The sequence below is a fragment of the Phragmites australis genome, chromosome 7 (assembly GCF_958298935.1).
Source record: "Phragmites australis chromosome 7, lpPhrAust1.1, whole genome shotgun sequence".
Lineage (NCBI taxonomy): Eukaryota > Viridiplantae > Streptophyta > Magnoliopsida > Poales > Poaceae > Phragmites > Phragmites australis.
In genome coordinates, this window is record NC_084927.1 from 29,818,931 (window position 1) to 29,840,808 (window position 21,878).

The window sequence follows — 21,878 nt, forward strand, 5'->3', positions numbered from 1 at the left end:
AGTATTGAGTAAGAGGGTGTCCTAGCTAACAGGCCTCGTGAGGGATATGATGACTGACGGTGGATATTTCCTGAACCCTGGCCCATCGCGTGACCAAGTCAAAGCTCGTGCGACCAGGACAAGGCTTGCATGACCAATCTCTTTACGATATTATGAGATCCTAGGACCAGCCCTTCCTAGTCGCGGGGCCGGTCCTTACCTAACCCATCTAATCGTATTAATTGCTATCTACTCAAGTATTTTCCTTCCTTAAGCACCCCATCCAGTGTTAGGCTTGAGCAGATGGGGCCTTGCGGGCAGTGCAGCACTAGCACGGCTAACGAGACAGGGTCTGTAGAACGACTGGGCAAGTGGATGGTTTTGTAGGTAGACTCGCGGGGCGTAAGGACAAGACGGCTTGGTAGACGATCTTATGGCGTACGGTGATGGGACAGGTCGTGCGGCCAGGGAAGGCAGGTGTGGAGGCGTTCCACGATTAGGACAAACACTCAAAGCTCTCACGGCAAGTTGGAGTCACCCGGTTTCTCCAGGATATGATCCAAAAGTTGAATATCTAGCTAGACATGAGTTTACTAATCGGAGCCCACGTGTAAGTTCTTCCTCTCTCTGGTATATAAAGAGAGGAGGACCTGATTTGTAAAGGAGAATGGGTAACCGATTCACAAGCACTCATCATAAAATACACAAGACATAGGACTGTTATCTTTTGGAAAGCCTTAATCTGGATAACCTCGGTGTTCTTGAGTTCAACACACACACCAACGAACGCACACCTTCAGTGTTGTTCACGCGCCCTTCGACCGATACACCACGAAATCACTGTCAGGAATTAACCCTCGACAAGGTGAAAGTGAGAACTTCAAAACCACATAATTTCTTGTGCAGGTGAAAGCAAGAACCTCAAGCTCGAATAACCTCAAAGAGGGTTCTCATGTCATGGAGTATGGTGACAAGACCTTCAAGGATGAGAAGCTTTTCCTTTATCAAGGTTTTGATCCTGCTAACACCATCATTGCAAACACACTGCTTAGGATAGGCCCAAACGACGCAGTTAATCAAAGAGATGCTGATCTTCTCTTCATGTGGAATAGGGTAAATTCTAGTCATTTTGTTGGCACAAAAATATATATCCTTGAGCCAACACATAAGCACCTTGTGTGCAATCCGTAGCGACATGCATACGGCGTACATTCACGGCAACGAGCGACTGATTTACGAGCAAACTGGTAAAGGATAACTAACTCGTCAAGCAAGTTCTGGGAAGCCCAGGCTGGCACTGCGGTGATAGATCTCCATCAGCAATCGCACCCGGGAGGGACCCCGTCAGGGCATGATCAGCCAGTGGCCTATCCTTGGTCATTGAGATCAAGAATGGGTAGCAGCAGGAGTAGGAAGAAGAAGGAGGGACCTGACTGCAGGAGCTAGGCAAAAGAGATAAAAATGAAAGGTAGATTGTGTTTGATTGATTGGTTGATTATTTCAATCGGCCATGGCCCTCTCATATTTAAAAGGCGGTAGGTCTTAGCCATAAGAGATCAGGACTCCTAATTCAAACTGAACAAGACTTACAGATATAATTCGGCTATGCATTTTGATCTACAAACTTTTTATAACCAACATATCTTTCATAATTGACCACGTAAACTCCCATATATCTACCCGAGTATTTTTTTATTGCAGCTCAGCCTTCTTAGATTCAACTGCATGCTTGATGTATCCATGTAATTGAATCCTACCAGCTCTTCTACCTGTCCAGAGACCAACTGCTGAAACAAACCGTGGTCACTGATCGCCTCACTAGTTGTGACCACTGATCATAGTCACTGGTCAGAGTTACTGTTCACTGGTCGAAGTTACTATTTACTGGTCAGAAGTACTATCCATCTGAACGAGTATTGTTCACTATGGTCGGAGTATTGTTCACTGTGGTCGGAACACTATTCACTATGGTCGGAGCACAGTTCATAGTGGTCAGAGCACTGTTTATCGGTGGATGTATTGACCGCTAGTCGCCTATTAAGCTAGTCATTGCTGCAATGACCACTATAAATACCAAATCTTGCCATCAACACATGCCCCCCTGTTTTTTTGGTAAAGCTTGCATACGGAAAAACACTTTCATGTGCAATAATCACGAATAGCTTATTATCTATTTTCAGCCATCACTTAGGACGATGATAAACGATGTGCTGGCTATGTATGCTCTTAGGGCGATAATAAATAAACATCGGTCATATATCTTATGCTCTCCTAATAATGTTTTTAATACGATCGTAACAATTGATCCTATGCACCTTGACTTGGCAATGCCTAACAAAACTGTAAAGATTTATAAAACGACATCAAGGATCACACCAAAATCATGGAGAATAACCAAACATACTTGGGCATAGTTTCCATGATGAGGACATCGGTGGAAAAGGTAATGAACATAGATGATGTGGCTGCCAATGGTTTTGATGATCATGTGCAAACCTTTGATTTTGCGGTTGTTTCTTGGATCCCTTCGTCTTCAAATTTGTCTCCTATGTAGTTCTAGCGATGGATGCTTGAACACTACCTTTAGTCTGAACTTGTGTGCTACCTTTAGCAACCCACATCTTCTTCTTGTAATTAACCACATCAAGGCCATGCTTTCGATTAGTCACATCAACTGCCTTCTCACTTTCTTGCTTTGAACTTGAACTGGAACACACGCATTTGGCTGCATCATTTACCATTAAGCTGGTGGACCTTTCCTTTTTGCTAAGCTTGACATCAATAACTCTTCTTCTATGTGTTTCTTTTCCTTGTCGCATAATAAATACTAGAGCCCGAACTAGATATATGTTTGGCTTAATCACATAAAGCATGTGCATGTTTATCAGTTATTGTCATAGCTCATTCGAGTGAATTCACACTCATTAGCTCCTTGGGTACAATAGTCAGCTTGTCATCTCTTGAAGAAAAATCTGAACTTTTATCCTTGTTACCATCCCTTTTAATATGTTAAACTTGTTTGATCACTTTCCTCTTCTTTTGATATCCGGACCAATTCCCTTGATCAAAACGGTCATCCTTAGCATGTGATTGTCTTTCAGATGCTGGCCTTCTTGGAGCTGCATACTCTGGGTTAGATGGTCCAAAATGTTGAGGAGGCATCCATGGACCATACTGGCCCCATGATGAGTAAGGAGAAAAACTAACAGGAGAAAACGACATTGACATTGGCGGCCCGAGAGGAGGATATGACGCTACTGCATGAAAGTCTTCCCATCGCCGATCCCGACCATCAAACTCGTGCTTTGGAGGTGCTCTCGGTCGCCCAAAATTACTTAGCCGACTAGTAACCTTTTGGCTGACCTTTTCATTCTCATACTTAGCCAGAAGTTATTTGAATGTCACCTTCGACTTTGCATTTTGGGTGGCTCTAGCAGTTAATGCTTGAACATTATTCTTAGTCTTAGCTTGTTTACTGTTTTTAAGGACCCAAACCATATTCTTCTTTGTCCCCAAAAATTTGCTAGCCTTTTTAATTCTATTATCAATATGTTTGCTATCCAACACTACTTTGTTCTCTTTGGTTGCATCAGCCTTTTCTTGGCCGAATTAACATTTTCTTATTCTCACTACTAACCACATTTTCACTAGAAAACATTTCATCTAAATTATGCCCCTTGTCCTTGGACAATCTACAAATTTCAATCGACCTTGATTAATAGTCGATTGTATTCGCCGACGAAATATATTGCAATCATTACTACTATGAGTAAACAAATTATGCCATTTGCAATATGTACATTGTCCTAATTCTTCATGTGATGATATAACATGATGACTAAGTAATCTAATATGCTTTTATTGCAATAAGATATCAAAAATTTGATCACACTTGGTAAAATCAAATGTGTATCTTTTCTTTCTTAGCCGATTCTTTTTATGGAGATGGTTTCAAAGCTAAACAAACAAATGGTTAAGATTTGATATCAACCCATTCAGCTACACATTTACTTGTATTTGTTTTATCCTATATCTTAGAATTATTTTCCACTATATTAATATCGGTCTCTTCAAATTCTTTCAACCTCGGCCTTGTATCTCTAAACCAAAAATAATCGCAAAACTTAAACCCCATTTGCGACCAAGTGTAGACCGAGTTTAGAACAAGTAAAGTAATTCATATAAATATACTGCCTAGCAAAGTGATGGGAATAATCCTAACTTGAATGTATTACCATTATCGGCCTTCCTATATGACATAATAACTTGGCCGACGAATCCCCTAGTGATTCTACTATCTTTACCCGTGAATTTTGCAAGCTCTAGCATTTTAAAACCCCACAGGTATGAGACCGCATTATCAAAATCAAAATATGGTCTTTTGTGTATATATATTGCATTATCAAGCTCTATTTCAAATTTCCCTTGTAACATACTATCAATTTGTTCATTAACATCTCTACCCAATCTTACAGAATTATTAAGCATAGAATCACCAAAAGATTTATCTATCAAAACTATAAAATCAGATTGGGGAGCAGATAATGTAGTTGCAAATCGTACCTCTTTTAGCAGGGTATCAATGGATAGGCCTTCTTTTATCTTAACGACACCTTGCTTTGTCTTCTCATAGCACGAAAGCAACTCTTTCCGATGTTCTTGCAATTTCGCTTAAATCGTGCTATTATCTTCTTCAGATAATTCATTAAGCGTAGATCTGTTGCCACTTTTTACATTAGCTATGAGCATGACCCAAACACCTTTATTTCGGTCTTGATCATCAATTGTTTTAACACAAAATTCTGATGGTAGCACCTAGCTTCCTTTATCTCAAGCATAGCCGACAATTCAACAGTAGCCGACTTTTGTTCTTTTCTTTCAATTACAGACAGCTTTTCTTTTCCTAAAACCAACCCTAACTCCACATTTGAATTATAGGAACTCACAACATTTCACACTGAATCAATTAAGTGTTTCCTACCTTCAGACTCCAAAACTATTTCACATATCCTACGTGTTTCATTCCTGTTCATGCCAGGTCACCTCCCAATACTTTTAGGCCCTATATGTTGCTCGGTTGTGATCCGAGTAGATGCATAATCAGTTTGTTGTTCTGGGCTGAAAATATATGGCTTTAGAGTATCACAAGAATATGATATTATGGGATGCATATATGATCTATCTTGTTAGGGAACACTGAAATAAGTTTCTGGCAATGAATTGCAAGGAATACCAGAACTTTAGGGTAATGTGGGAGATACACTATGTGCTACAATATTGTATGGAGGTACATGCGTATTTGCTGAAGTCTCATCTATTCGGCCATAATCATCAGTGACGTATGGAGCCGAATTATACGCATTAGGTGTTGCATATGGTGCTGAAAAAGTATATGGTGTAACCTCTGTTCTAGTGACATATGATGTAGCATATGGTGATTTAATATAATTGGTCGAATGATCAACATTACTATGGTTATACATCTCATTCATTGGCATAGCTTGTTGTGTAAGTATAAACAGTGAAACCCTTGCCGATGAATCAAGAGGTCCAATTTCTTGTTGTGTACTACTAAAATTATTAACATGTGATGGCTCATAATGATTGGCCAAACCTATCATATCCATTCGACTGTAATGATTGTTTATCGGCATGCTAGTTTGTGATACATTAGGTGATGCAAATATTACCGATAAATTATGAGGTACAAATTCTTGCTGCATGCTACTAATATTAAAATTCGGAGTACTTGCATTATTTAACATGGAATATTGCATATCATTACTACCATATAGTCTTTGCACAATACTTACATGACTAGAGAACACATGCATAGCAACATTAACAGATCTATTTAACGTACTTGCAAATTATACCTCGGACTTGGCGTAGATGGATGGCGTAATGAAGTTGTTGGAGTTGATCTCGAGTCCATATTGCGTCATGGCTGAAGAAATCGATTCCCCAGCGGAGTCGTCAAAATGTGTTGGCACAAAATATGGATCCTCACGTCAACACACGAGCACCTCGTGTGCAATTCGTAGCGGCACACATAGGTGTACAACAACGGTGATAACTATTACGCTTTCACGTCAACAAGCAACCGATTTATAAGCAAACCGGTAAAGGATAATTAACTCAGCGAGCAGCACCTGGGAAGCCCAGTCTAGCACTACGACGATGGATCCTTGTTAGCAAATTGCACCTAGGAGGGGCCCCATCAGGTCATGGTCAGTCGACGGCTTGTTCTTAGTTGTCGAGATCAAGAATGAGTAGCAGTAGTAGGAAGAAGGACAGGACTATAGGAGCTAAGCAAAAGAGATAAAAATGAAAGGCATATTGTGTTTGATTGATTGGTTGATTATTTCAATCAGTCATGACCCTCTCATATTTAAAGGGCGGCATGTCTTAGCTGTAAGAGATCAAGATTCATAATTCAAATCGAACAAGATTTACAGATATGATTCGGCTATGCCTTTTGATCTCCAAACTTTCTATAACGAATATACCTTTCCTAATCGACCACGTAAACTCCCATATATTTACCCGAGTATTTTTTATTGCAATTCGGCCTCCTTGAATTTGACTACATGCTTGATGTATCCATGTACTTGAATCCGGCTAGCTCTTCCACCTATTCGGAGACCAACTGCTGAAACAAACAGTGGTCACTGATCGCCTCACTAGTCGTGACCACTGAGCGTAGTCACTGTTAGTGGTCATGAAGTATTGTTCACTGGTCGAAGTTACTATTCATTTGGTCGGAAGTACTGTCCATTTGGATGAGTACTGTTCACTATGGTCAGAGTATTGTTCACCGTGGTCGAAACATTGTTCATCGTGGTCGGAGCACTGTTCATCAGTAGATGTATTGATCATTAATCGCTCATTAAATCAATCATTACTGTAATGGCTACTATAAATATCAAACCTTATCATCAACCTATTCCTTACATCTCTCCATTAGGTTTATGTATTTCTTCAAAAAGTATCAAAATGATGGATGCTGTACGAGTAATCTCATGAAATATAATACCACAAGTAGAACTATTGGCCCTTTGTTATTTTTCATCCCTACCTACTTTTATTGTTTGGCTAAAACATGAAATTTCATCCCTGCCCTCTGATAATAGTTATTTTTTGTTGGAAGTTTGCTACTTGACAAAGAAGGCGTCATTACATCGTGTTGTTACAATAATATATATTCTCTCCTAGACTTCTAGATTCTTAAACTATCCTTGGGCCTATTTCTATGGATTGGCTAGCTAGAGTTGTTTCTTTTTTGTATACTTGGTTGTCATCCAAACATTCCCATCCTGAAAGATAATTTGAACTTGGGGTTCTTTTATTTAGTCTAGATCTTGTGTGTTGTTGGCAATTAGTACCTTGGATATGCTTCAGTTTTTAGGACCACTTTACATTTTTTGTTGCTACATGCAAAGTTATGTCCTTAGAGTGCTTATTGTACCGAATTCATTTCTTAGTGAGAAACCAGTACATAGATACCTCTGTTTTAGAGAATAATTGACAGACACTTCACTACTTCAGGGAAGGGGTTTTGCTTGGTCTATCACTGACTAAAAGCTGTTGTGCTTGCTCCCTCATTGTAACACTATGTGTTTTAGCATATTTTGAAACTCACAAAAATCAGTACAATTTTGAACTTTTTATAAATTAACCGAACTTAAAACCAATATATTTATTTCGACCTAAGTAACTCAGATTCACTCCAAATTGTATTTTCTAAGGTAAAAACATGCACAAAATGTTTCATGCTGCAGCTGAGTTTTATTTGGTTTTGTTGGATCTTTGTTGTGTGGATTTGAAATTTGAATGGACAAGATGCATTTTCTAAGGTAAAAACATGCACAAAATGTTTCATGCCGCAGCTGAGTTTTATTTGGTTTGTGTTGGATCTTTGTTGTGTGGATTTGAAATTGAATTTCCATTCATATTTCAAATCCATAATTAAAGAAATTCCTAATCTCTAAAAATTTCTGAGGCCGGCATCTAATCCAATCTCAGAAATGGCCCATGACCATTTTCTTTTCTTTTCTTTTCCAAAAACGCCTCTCGGGCTCAATCCTCCTTTCTTTTCCTTTTTTTTTTCTCTCGGTCTGGTCCAGCAGCAGGCCCAGCTACGTTCCTGTAAGGACAGGTCAAACTTTTGCAAATAGCTTGTGGTAGCGTCCTATTGTTTTTGTTTGCTAATGTTCACTTCATGCTCCTTTCAGTATGAACAGTTGAATGGGGGATCTGAAGAGAAGATGAGGGTTCTCAGGGAGATTAAAGTTCCTGTTGAACACAGAAATCATTTTTTTTTTAACACCGGGGCCCTTCTCTGGAGCCTTACATTAGAGACCAAGTCAGGGATGTGCGACACACCGGAATCGAACCCGGGTGGATTCGGCCACATCTTGTGTCTTGCTGCCGAGCTCCGTGCTTGTTCGCACACAGGAAGCATCTTTACAGCAGTATCGATTTCATTGGGAAGCTTGTCTTTGGGTTTGAGAATGGGCCTTCAATGCTTGAGGCTGTTAGAACCTCTGGTCAACCATTAGTCGATGATTGGGATTGTTTGAAGAGGGTGGTTAGTATCATACTTTCCTTCTTTAACTCTGGTATAAGGCACGCATGAAGGTCCTGTTATTGCACTTGCACGTCTTGGCTTCCTGCACATTTGCATTCATTCTGTGTCTTGTTGAACTTATTTTGTCTTGGTGGCCATTGCTAGGTGCGAATTTCTGAATCCGAATGCGGTTCACTGACTCAGTATGGCATGAAGGACATGGGGGCGTTTGCAAACATATGCAACAGTGGTATCCCTGAGGTCAAAATGATGGAAGCAAGCATGAGCGCTTGCAGCAGTTACAAGTTTACAACTAGGCGAGGTGGAGCCCAGTGACTCAGGGGACAGTCTATGAGCAATAGCAAAGATCCCCGAGATTTCCTGACATCCTTTGTGCAAACTTGTGTAATCTGGGACTGTAAACCGCTCAGCATGTGCGTTGGTTAATCAGTTGTATATATTATGTACCGTGTGTTTGTACCTGTGTAAAGTAATATCAAGTCTGATTTGCAATCAACTGTCGAAATGATTAAGATCAGATGCGAATGTTGTTGCGATAATCGATAAGTAGGCCATCATCAGTGGACCAAAAATGATGGCCCAAATCAAGGTAGTGCTCCTCCGATAGTCCATATCTATTGCTAACAAAATGAGATTACATGCTTTATGAAGCTTTTGCAGGCTATGCTAGTGGACCGATCTCTTTTACGAGTCCTTCGTTCTCACCCATCATTTGAGAATGGAGGCTCGCCTCAGGTTCAGCTAGCCTGCATTGACGCACCAGTTTACATCAGGTTAGTGCAAGGCATGGTCTGAATCCTTGCAGTTGTGTCAAATTGTAGTTCAGTTCTCTTTCTAGCAAGAGAAAAGAGAGAGATGCAGGGGCTTACATGTTTTTCTGAGGAAAGAGATGAACACCACGAAGAGTGCCAGTCCTGCCAAGATGCCTGCGATAATGGCCACAGTCCTCCCGGCATCATCCTGCGAATAATCTGCGGCCAGAGGAGATCAGATGCAGGATTAGAATAGCATATGCAAAGTCGCGCACTCGGGGAGTGCTTCCTTTGTTTATCGGGAACATATTCATCAGCATGGGGGTGGTTGGATTGGCTGCCGCCGGCAAGGCCCAATCCCACAATGTGCGTGCCTATCGCCGCCGCGCAGTCCTAAGCCGGAAAGATATGCTTAGCGATAGGCACTTGTTTAGTGGCCATCACTGGGTCAGGACAACCCTTCAGATCGGTATATGCAGAAAGGTGCATACTTAGTTGCCTTTGGTCCTTTTTGGATCGGAAACCATAGTAGCTTGTTCTTCAAAAAAGAAAAGTAGCTTGTTTTGTTGCTGTCACTTCAAAACATCTCGTTAGTACTGTTGTTTCACCTAATTGGGACCAATGATAATGTGCCTCGCAATGCATGCGGTTCACTAGAAAGCCTGCGATGGTTAGCATTGCTCTACCCATATTTTATTATAGAAATTTTACTGAACTAGCAAGGTAATTTATGCTAATAGTGTAATTAGCTTCATTATAATATTTTATCTCGATAATCTTTAATTAAAAATTATTTTTTTTAGTTTTTTATGAGGTTAGTGTCATTTAGTTATAAAACATATAAAATTAGAAAATGAGATAAAAATTATGTTGGTGTAATAGAAAATTATTTATACTCCAAACTTGTACCATAATCCTATATATGTATTAGTTCGATTCATATACATTTGATTAACTGCTAAAATCGTGCGTCAGGTGTAATCAACCTAACTAAAATCAGAATAGGATTGTCTTACCCGCATGTTCTGTTTTGCATGTTGTCGGCTTGATACAATAACCTTCAACTACACAGTGCTTTTTAATCTATTACCTTAGTAAGAATTTTGATTTTTTTATTTTTATTATGAATTTTAGCTATTGATTAATTGTACTTTTACATAAACTCTTTATTTAGGTATTTGATTTTTGTAATATTTGTATTTTTTTCTAAGACTATATATATTTGTTATGAATTCTTCTTTTTTCTATTATAACCTCAATTTCAATTATTATTATTTTATTTTATTTTGACTCTTCATTTAGATATTTTGCTTTCCAAATTGTATAGAAATCAAACGGCTATTTTATTTTATAATTTTTAATTCCGAATTTAACTATTTATTAATCATATTTGATATGGACTTTGATTTAACCAAACTGTATGGAAATCGAACCGCTAATTTTCATAATTTTTAATCCAAATTTAGTTATTTATTAATCGTATTTGATATTAACTCTTTGATTTAATCTAGATAGTTAGATATTCATAATAATGAGTGGTCTAGATTTTTTCTAATTAATATAATAATTTCGTGATCTTAAAAGGAACATGTGGCTTCTTTTAATATTCAAATAATATTATAATAGATTGTGTCGCTGGAGGCTGGAGCTTAGCAAATGATTTGAAGTGCTAGAGTGGCAGCCTGCCTGTAGTAAGTGATTGCTCCATTGTCGCTTTCTCTTTTGCAAATCTGGACACGCCTGTTCGAGTAAAGGTGGCTAAAATTTCGAGTTACAGATGGGTTTGAACTTCGCCCTAAACAATTGCAAAATGAAGTCGCTGGAAGTGAGTTTTCCTGCAAAATTTATCTTGCTTTCTATGTTGGACCTCGATCGTACTCTTCCATATCGTCATCCACTGGCATGGCCATAGGGAGAAAAAGATTGCCAGAAGACATATTCTGCCTCATCTCTTTATTAACTTTGGGAAGTTTACGTATTGCCTAATGGAATCAGTTCCTACTGCGACTCGAGCTAAGGACTCGCAAATTGGCAGTTTGTAACTTGCGCGTCAGACCATCTTCAACCATATTCCTTTCATTTCATTCCCTTTCCGATTCCCTTCCCCGTTCTCATTCCCTTTATTTCCTCTTATCTCCAACAGCTTCCCTTCGAGGGGAATCGCGAAGGGAATGGAGAGAGAATCCCATCCTGGAGGGAATGATCCTGGGAATCCCGTCGTGACGGAACCGTAAAGGTAAACCGTTGGAGCGCTGAAGGAAATAAAAATCCCGTCGTAAAGGGATTCTGATCCCTGAAGAGAAACCGTTGGAGATGGTCTCACTAGGCAACACAGAGTCCTGATTTCCGTTGTCTGAATTTCAGAATAGCTGAAACGCGAGGGCGGAAGTGCATGTTTTGCGTTGCGTACCTTGTGCCAGGCGGAAAGAGTAGCCGTTGGCCTAATACCTGACGTAGCACTGCGCCAGGTACACGTCGACGGCCAGCGCGGTGCAGCAGGTGCCCTTGAGCTGCCCGACCGCCTGCACCAGGCACGTCGTGCAATCGGCCGCAGCGAGGTCGCCCAGGCACTGCGCGACGCCCTGCACGCTGACGGAGCTGCTCACCTTGTACCCGTTGGTCACCACCTGCAGGTCCCCCAGCACAGCGTCCCGGTTCCTGAGGAAGTCCCCATCGCTGCTGGTGCTAGTGCTGCACTTGCGGTACACCATGCCGTATCGGGCTGGCCGACAAAGTTGCTACTGGATTATATCGTACTTTTAGATTTAATTTAATTTATAAATAATTTATGAGCGTAAATTAATAAACTAATATATTTATATTATCAGAGTATAATCTAGTCATGTGTATGAAAACACTACATATGTCTAGATTTCTATATTAAAATTATGAATAACAGGAAATAAAATACGAGTAACATGATTTTTACATACTGTTCTTGCGTTGTTGAGATTGCTAAAGATGTTGGTTACACTGTGTTGACGGCACGATCAATCTTGTTGATGATACATCGAATTTGTGAATGATAACAGCGAGCGGCGCCCAAGCTACTTAGAAAGACGAGCTATGGTAAATAACTTGAGTCGTCACATAGAGCGCTTTTTAAAAATCTTATTCGCCCTCTCCCAGTATAAGATCTAAAGAACGAGGGTCTTAGAGACATGCTCTCCCGATTGCCGATGCATGCTGATGTCAGGATGGAATAGACTACAGCGGCAGCGCAATAGAAAAAGAAAGAGATGGAACCCTAATTCTTATACAGACTCACGTAATGAGAGCATTTCTAATTTTAAGTTTACTCCCACTTAGCAGTCTATATAATTCACACAATGAGGTAGGGTTCTCGGATATATAGGGAGAAAATCTTTTCACCTCTACCTTCATTAGTAATATGATATTAATAAAGAGTGAATCTCATTATAGGCTGTCTTTCCATAATATGAGCTTTTGAGATTTATTAATAATTATTAAAATTATATGGGCCCCTATAATTCTAACAATCTCCTGTCAAATCTCAAAGTCCTATAGAGATTTGCCTGATCCCTTCGGTTGTTTTATATACCAACATTTCAGTGAAGACTGTTAAGTTAAATATCCAACTAAAGCTTCAACTTACACTCATCCATAACTTAGACAACGAACTATGCCTTAAATTACAAGTTTTATGTAAATAAGTTTCACTTAAAATCATAACTGATACTTAGCTGCATGTAGGCTACCCCACGAATAGAGCATAAAAGTCGTACTTCTTGGTCTCTTTGTGAGTTTATTAGAGATCACCCAAGTCTCATAAACTGTGACCAACAATCTGGCTCATATATATGTGTGTTCTTCCAAGAATGCCCTATAGGTTAGCATCTTCACTACTTAAAGCCAATAAAACGCATTAAGGCAATAATCAATCTGCCAGACAGATCTCTAGGAGTATTACATCTTTACTCGAGTGGGTCAAAAATAAAGGTACTCTCCCCTAGTTAAATCAATAGCTTGTTCTTCTCATGCCCTAATTCATGAGATCTCCGATTACATATGTTGGATTACTACTATGATATAACTCACATGGATCTCATACACATCTCCTTTGATGCATTATCTATCACATTCTGTGATAGTTTCTTTATGAAAGGATTTACTAGGTTCTTAGCTGTTTGGATATAATCCAAGGTTATCACTCTCGAGTTTCTTAATTTTTTGATAGACTTCAATCGTCTCTTTACATGCCTTGTAAACTTGTTATTATCTTTAGAACTGTTTACTATAATAATAACTATCTGATTATAACAGTTCATAAGGATAGCTGGTAACAGTTTCTCAACTATAGGTAAGTCCATCAACAACTCACGCAACCATTCTGCCTCAACATTGGTTATGTCTAATGCAGTGAGTTATGCTTCTATAGTTAACATCGTCAAAATGGTCAACTTGCAAGACCTCTATGAGACATCAACACAACCTAGAGTGAATACATATCTACTTGTGACAAATCTCATCAGCATATGAGTAATGCATGCCATGTTTTGGAGACTATATTGATAAAAATCTTTAACAAGCATGGACGAAGGTTCACTAATTGCATATATGTTTGAGAATTTTATTTTCATGTTTTGGTTTTGTATAGGTTCTTTGCTTCTCTATGGTGTGGTACTTTTTGGCTTTAAATTTGTAATAATGGATGGCTATATGCATCATATCATGCCGAGGCTGTAATAATATTCGATCATCTAAAAAAATATGTTGTTTGTATGTACGCACGTTCATCCAATGTTTGGCGGCAACTAGGCTTCAATGTACTAACACGTTTGGGTGGCATCAACAATGCTATAACCAATAGTGTGACTCAGGCTGGGCGTGCATCTAAACCGGAATGTCGACCATCGTCATTGCAGTTTTGTGGAAAATATGGTTGGCAATAAATAGAAAGGTGTTCGATGATACAGTGCTTCCAATGGAAAGGGTCAAAAGAGAACCGTGTCGAAACTCTTGGGCTTTGGCCGCGTAGAATCAGCAGGAGAACACGCAAGGATGCCATCAAAACATGGACGTCAGTGTGGAGAAGGCAGGCAACCACAAGTTTAACGATGTAATCTTTTGGTTCATGGATGCCCGCGAGCATCGAATGTGTTGCCTTTAGCACCTGCGAGAGCTCTACTCACTTTCAATTTTTTTTTCTTTGCATCTTCACAGTCGCTTTGCATTGCATGTGTACAAAAGACTTCTTTATTTAATTATTTATTTATTGAGACAAAGACTTCTTTTATTTCGTAATGAAAAATTTGGTAGGGGCCTCCTCTCCCGACTTCCTAAAAAAAGACTTCTCTGTAGGCCAGTGATCGAAAGTTTAAGCCCATATCGGACAAAGGCTGTTTAGTCGTCTCTTGGACTATTTATTTCGTACGAACGGGTCATGGGTCCATTGCATTATTTTGTGGACAAGGCCCAGAAGCTAATTTACGTGAGAAACAAATGTGGCCCTCAAATCTTCTGTTACGATTGGCCCAAATCATGGCTCAGTCCTCACTCGCCACTGGCTCACTAAAGCATATGCTGACTAGGGATGTCAATAGGTACCCGTTTTATCTACTACTTGGTGAGTAATTACTCTATTAAAGATTAGATATATAATATTTCTTTTACCCACTGGTCTATTAATAGATAAAAACCTCACTCATCAGGTGGAACAAGTTTAAATCCATTCTCAATATTACTGAACCCGTTTACCTATGAGTCCCTACAGTACAATCCAGCCCATGTTGCTAGTACCCAAACGGCCACCCACGAAACCCACGAAAATGAAACCTATAGCACCATAACCTACCCCGCCTGGCCGCTCCTGACTCCTATTCCATCGTTCGACCATTCCCTTGATTCCTCTGGCAATGGCCATCGCCCGTCATCGAGTCGCTAGATCCCGATCGTCCTCGACCTGTCGTTCCCCTCCTGATCCCGACCGCTGCTACCGGATCCTCGCAGATCTAGCCACCTCCAAGTCCAAGCAATTGCACAATAGCACAAGCCATCGCCTCTCCCATGTATCATCTGATCTCGACCGCCCTACTCTGTGCTCTCCGCCTCTCTCGGTCTGGATCTCGGCTTCCATCGCCCTACCAATTGTCCCAGCGTCCTAGCCTCCCCCACCCTACGGCGGTACGGCTATGGCCCAATACCGGTGTAGGTAACCCGTCAGGTACCCGTTATCCACATGGGTACAGGTACGGAAAAATATTATACCTATGGACGGGTATGGATATTGTAGCGAGCGTGTTTTTCTACACGGCTATGAACATAGGATGTTACTACCTGAAGGATCTATACCCATTGCCATCTCTAATGCTCCCCAAGTCCCTAAGGAAAGCTCCTGCTCATAGCTTCTTTTTTTTAGAAACATAGGTCGAAACAATTTGGTGTAGTAGGATTGAGGACAACTCCAAGATTGTCCATCAATAAAATAATCAATCTGGTGTATCTAGAAGCAGCCGGGAAACTCTAGGCAAAACTGAAAATTATCATCCGACTTCTGGAAGCTTGTGTGGGATGATGGCCAGGAAGCATGCAACCCCACTGTTCGGTCTTGTTATTTCTCGCATCTCAGAGGAAGCAGCAGTATCAGGTTCTTTCCATCTGCCTCCCTTGAGTACTAGGAGTACCACCTTCTTCTTCTTTGAATGGAGTACTACCTTCTTTGTTTCCCAAGCTGCTAAGGTCGTGTACGCGATACTTCCTGGATACTCCGTATTACTACCTCATAATTAGACTGACCAAGCATTTCTAACCTTTTTGCTCTCAAAGAGTTCAGTTGCACTTATACTGAAATCCCTATTGTTGGCTCGGTCATTCAGACATTACATCAGATTAAACCGTACCCAGACTGTACTTACGCTTTCATGTCCTAACCAGCGGAGTTCGGAATAAACATACGCGCTTCCACTACCATCTGAAAACGGCTTGTTTTGACTCGATCCACAACGAAGACAAAGAAGAAAAAAAGTTAACACGCGTACCACGCCGTGGCGTCCTCCTCCTCTTGTCGTCGTGTGTTTTCCCAATGCAGAAAGATACAGTCTATGATCTGGATAACACCACGTACAACAGTCCATACATGGATATCATCAGGCATAACTCTGTCATGACGCACTTGTCCATAGGCCATAACGAAGATCTCGATCGTTTGTACTTGCCGTGACCATTCCTGACATCGGTATCTAAGCAGTCATCTGATCTGTTCTGTTCTCCTCGCTTAAAGCAGAACGGAGCCGAAAAGGACCCGGGCCGTACACCCATAAAGACAACAGATTTTATATCTCAGGTCTCTTGGTCGCCTCAATATTGCACACAACGAATTTTGTTTTTCTGTGAAGGGGGAAAAAAGTCGGCGGTGTGAACGCTGATATGCTGTCGCTCTTGTCCCGAGTGCTTACTCCCGGGCCCCAGGCAGAAGAAATGCTGCAGAAATCAGCCGGGGAGAAAATGAAAAGGGAAGGTTCAGACGCCACGCGCCTCGCGAAATGGTGATCACAACTTTTTCGCAAAGCCGAGAGATTTCGCGGATGCTCCTGTATCTATCTCCTGCTTGCGTACCATGGTGGCGCGGTTGCATGATTGCATCCGTGCAGCTCCCACGCCGGAACGGTGAGCTCGTCAATTCCGTGGCTGCCGCCAGACCGCGCCGAGAGGGAGAGCGAAATCCTGCGAGCGATCCGCGAAGCGTTTGCTCCGTGAATGGGCAGCGGCGTCCGTGTACGAATCCATGATTGTTGCTGTGGAATCCCGGTAGGGCACAGTAGCCCCGCCGGGCGCCCCTGTCGATCGCGCCCAGAAATCTCGGCGCGCTGCCACGGCGATGTTCTGTGCTGTCCGGGCACGGGCACACGACGGTTTGCATATTGCAGCGCATCACGCAGGTGCTGGTGGTAGTACTCTTTCTCGCGACAAGGACAAAGATGCCCAGGAGACGTGGTGCCGTTGCGTGACCATGCCTATCGAGCTGACACGGGCGAACGGGCACGCACTGGCGTGCAAAGGTGGAGCGGCCGAAACAGCGTGCTCCAACAGCCGAATCGATCGGGCGTGGTGTACGGTCTCGTCCGGCGGTTGCAGGCACGTGTAGAATCCCACCCTCCGAGGACGCTGAATGGCACGGCACGGTTTCCAAGCATTCGAGGCTCGCGTGGGCGCCTAGAGATAGGCATGAAACGAATTGAAGAGGGTGGGTGGGTGCTCATGAACTGAGAAATTTGCAGTGAAACGGGGAAAAACAGAGGATACTCGTTCAGAGCTTCGGAGTGGCATCTGTTAGACTGTTACTACTCCTGGCCGACAATTGGGTAAGCTCGTGTATGTAAAACTGCAGGTGGTTACAACGGGGGTACTATTTCGTACTCCTATTTAGTGGTACTCTGCTCGGATTATACTCGGTTGATTCTCTTGGTCAGAGGAAGATGGATTTGCTAGCAAGAAATTCCAGTGCAGCATAGCATACCGAAGAAACTCCATTGATTTGAAGATGAACTCGCGTACTCGGAACAAGAATAGCTTCTATTATACTCCAGCATCGAGAAACAAAGAACCGCATGCATCAGTTAAACACAACCAAGAATCGAAAGAGCAAAAACTAGCTAGCCAGCCCCTTCTGATGGATACACACATGTACACCACCCGCCTCCACCACCGGCCTAACGACTGATCGATGCTAACACCTGCCGAACCCCTTCTTCCCGGCGGCCGCCACGGCGGCGGCGCGCTCGAACCGCGCAGCGGGGCAGGGGATGGTGATGCCGCCGGGGTGCTGGAACCCGAACTCCTCCTCCGCTTCCTTGAGCAGCTCCCCGAACATGGGGTGGTTGAAGTACACCACCGGCACGACATACCTCATCGATTCCCCTGGCGAAGCGCCGCCCACGTACACCGCCACCTGCCCCTTGGGGGTCGTCACCGCCTCGCCGCCGTCCAGTATCCGGTTGCCCCCGACCCTCGACCCGAGGCTCAGTCGCCGCGCCAGAGCCCGGCCCCACCGCAGCACCGGCGCGAGCTTCTTGGCCGCGCGCTCCCCGCAGTCGCCACCAGGGCAAGTCTGCAGGCCGATGTAGCCTTCCCGGCGCCGGCGCCGGCTGCAGAGCGCCCACCTCCAGAGGCCGAGCAGCTTCCGACCGAGCCGGAACCCTCTATGGGACCTCTTTAGCATAGCGAGATTCCAAGGAACTGCAGAAAGCTCGCGCCTTTCTCCCTTCCCCTCCCTGATCAGGGCGTTAATGGTGGGGGTGGGAGAGGAAGCGCAGGAGACGTCGTGAGGCTGAGTGCGACGAGGCGGGGTGGGGGGGGGGGGATCGGGCTTTTTTATAAGGTAAGGACTTCTTTTCGGCCCGCACGACGCTTCCAGCCGGCTGACAGGCTCCTACGATTATCCTTCTCAATCTGCTGCTACGTTTCACTCGGACTCTCTGCCCCCAAAATATCTCTCTCGGTGCATTCTCTCTTTCCCCAAACCCCCCGCTACCTCGGCCGCGGCAGCGATCATCGGTGGACGTAGCCCGGTCCACCGGTGAACCCCTTGTAGCTCGATTATGTTGCTCCATTCAGCGATTATGTTGCTCCATTCAGTTGCTCCATTCAATTCGTGCCGCTCAGCTTTGGTTCGCGCAGCTAGAATGGAGCCGAGATGGTTTCCATGACAGAGAGGGACCGGTAACTTTGTGCTAGCTATGACGGTGATGATTATGTAGCCTATAAAGTGTAGGGGCTTTTCCACCAGCACGCTTGTGCTAGCCATCAGATCCATCCTCTCCCTCACCTGATCCCTTATCCCTCTAAAAGAATCCATCTCTCTCTCTCTCTATCTCAGGGCAATGAGATCCCAACATCGAGGGGCTCGTCAGCCATCCCCCAGCACAGAGCTGATGGATTTGGCCCGTCGGTTGGGCTCGGACGGCTCATGTGCTCCTCTTACACCCCGTACTGATGGTCTGATTTATGCTCGTTCTGCTCAAATCTCGCACTCCCTTCAAACTAGACAAGACATGAAGATGGTGAGAAGGGTGGGGAGAAACACCTGGGAAAGTCATCGCAGATAGATGGTGAAAGGAGGCCAGGTACTTGTCTGCTTCCATTTGGTATCCTCTTCTCTCTCCTAATATGCATCTCTCTATCGATTTAGTCTTTCCCATCCCAAATCAATTACCTTAGTAATCGTGTTAGGATTTTGCTAGATCCGGTGGAGCAGAGATGAATAGATCTGGTGGTCACCTGAGGAAAAGCAATGAGAAGATGCAAAAGGTGGGGCACCAAGGTGAGCTAGTAAGGATTTGCTCTACCAGGGTGCATTTTTATGTGCGTGTGGCTCATCTAATAGAGTTTTGTATAATTGTTTTTTTCATGACAAGTGATTTTGATAGTATATTTTTTAATTTTCTTAGGGTTTGGGTTGAGATGGGAGAAAGGTGAGAGACCTACATATGTTATTTTACTGATGTGATTGTGATGCTTATTTTTGCATGCAATGGAGGTGTGGTGTTTTGATTCTAATGTGAAATTGCAGGTGTTTTAATCCTAATGTGAAATTGCAGGATAGGTTGGATCTTCACAAAAAGGATATTAGAGCTCCAATGATTGTACGCGAAGAGTAGAGTAGGTAATGTGAGTTTGCACATGGTTTAATTTGGTGTTTGATTTTGTCACTGTTTCCTCTAATGTTGGGTGGTGAGCTGCTCATAGTTAAGGAGAGATAAGTAGTAGACTAATTATATTGCTAAGTTTGACGGGTATCAATAAAAATTCCATACCTATTTTAGCCTATCTTGTGCTTTAGTTATCTCTAATTTAGTATGATCAATATGATAGGCTTGTACTTTCTAAATAGTTGATGTGACATTAGCACTAGATGCTTTTGTTTGGGTTATTTAGTATTTGGATGTTTTAATTAATCATTTTAGCCTGGTACTTCCCAAACTATTGATGTTGCTGCTAGTATTAATGTGATGTTGCCACTAGGACTAATAATATATAATATATTTACTTAATTTATATTATCTTATTGCATTTCGATGAGCATATTATTGCATATTAATAAGCATTTTAAGCTCATCAGAGGTATTTCTATGTTCTTATTGCACATCGATGAAAATTGGAAGTAAATTTTCAATAAAAACAATACCATTTTAACTTATTAACTAGGTATATAGTTGTAAATATGAGTTTGATTTTCCTGCCGATATAATACTTTGACTATCTGTTGCAGGGATACAACACAATGAATTAGCCACTAAATTAAAATGGAGCTTTTGCAGCACAATAAGTGCTTACTGACTTATGTATAGATGAAATTGTGTTAATTATACCCCTTGCCTCTTATAAAATACATTTTTTTAAACAAAATTCATGTATGTGCTAAATAGAGCGCAAGCAAAAAACTTGCATGTTGGCAAGTATTTATTATTTATTTAAAGTATTTTTCTGTACATGTAATTCTTACTAGGTGTTGCATTTGTTTGCCTTTTTTTATCTCGAAAGACAATATTGTATCTTTTCATGGGGAATTTTTTCACTCATCATAAGCAATTTTTCTATGATTGATATTTGAGGTAAGCATTTTTTTTTTATAAATGCAATGCTTAAGCAATATTTGATAATGATTGAGACAAGTCCTGTTTTAATGTTTTATTTGAAGTATTTTTCTATGCATGTAATTCTTATAAGGTATTCTATTTGTTTTTTTCTTGAAAAGCAATATAATATCTTTTCACTGGCAATTTTTTACTCATCATAAGCAATTCTTCTATGATTGAGATTTGAGGTAAGCGTTTTTTTTATAAATACATTGCTTAAGCAATATTTGATAATGATTGAGGCAAGTTTTGTTTTAATGTTAAGTATTTTTTATAGGTTAGAAGCATTCCCCCCTACAGATTAGATGCATCTAAATTTTATGAGTAAAACGATGATCATGTGAATTATTGGTATTATTTTAACTGGTTATATTCATGAGCCATTTAGATTAATCAGTATGGCTATGACAAACTTGGTAAGTTTTTACTTTTTCTCCCACTTAAATGAAGAAAGCCATGTGCACCAGCACTGTAACATCGATACCAATTCAATTCTATCCTAATCTATATTGAGTAAGTGATAGCTTAAATTCTATATGGTTTAGTAGAGCCATCCGTGCAACGATTATCATAGACGACTCTAAATAGGAATCATATGTGATAATGACGAGACGCCTTTGAAAGTGGTGGGACACGAGACGGATCCCATTGAGAACCGTCTATATTTAATATAGACAACTCTAAACAGAAACCTTTTGTACAATATCACATACGGCTCGTAACTTTGAGCCGTTCGTACTGTATCATAGTATAGATGGCTTGTTATTGGAGCCGTCTGTACTGTTACAATATCACAGACGATCAGTAACTTCGAGCCATTTGTACTGTAATATAGTACAAATAACTCGTTAGTAGAACCATCTATACTATTACTATATCACAAACGGCTCGTGATTAGAACCGTCTGTACAAATATTTTGTACAGACGGTTCAAAACTCATATGTATAAATCTAATTTATACA

The 21,878-nt window shown here is 41.5% G+C and overlaps 2 protein-coding genes and 1 pseudogene across 2 annotated transcripts; 1 reads left to right on the forward strand and 2 right to left on the reverse strand.

Moving 5' to 3' along the window:
- The first annotated feature begins 412 nt into the window (after positions 1-412).
- LOC133925565 (vacuolar-processing enzyme beta-isozyme 1-like) lies at positions 413-8,969 on the forward strand. The gene is made up of 5 exons (XM_062371448.1): positions 413-502; positions 886-1,092; positions 8,214-8,277; positions 8,427-8,569; positions 8,714-8,969. Exons 1-5 carry the CDS (start codon positions 413-415, stop codon positions 8,882-8,884), a joined length of 675 nt encoding a protein of 224 aa, XP_062227432.1. The 3' UTR covers positions 8,885-8,969.
- A 341-nt stretch (positions 8,970-9,310) lies between these two features.
- Positions 9,311-15,418, reverse strand: LOC133925566 (plasmodesmata-located protein 8-like; annotated as a pseudogene).
- Positions 15,419-17,794: 2,376 nt separating this feature from the next.
- On the reverse strand, positions 17,795-18,629 carry LOC133924654 (auxin-responsive protein SAUR27-like). The gene has a single exon (XM_062370294.1). The coding sequence runs from the start codon at positions 18,497-18,499 to the stop codon at positions 18,008-18,010; it is 492 nt and encodes a 163-aa protein (XP_062226278.1). The 5' UTR covers positions 18,500-18,629; the 3' UTR covers positions 17,795-18,007.
- Positions 18,630-21,878: the final 3,249 nt, after the last annotated feature.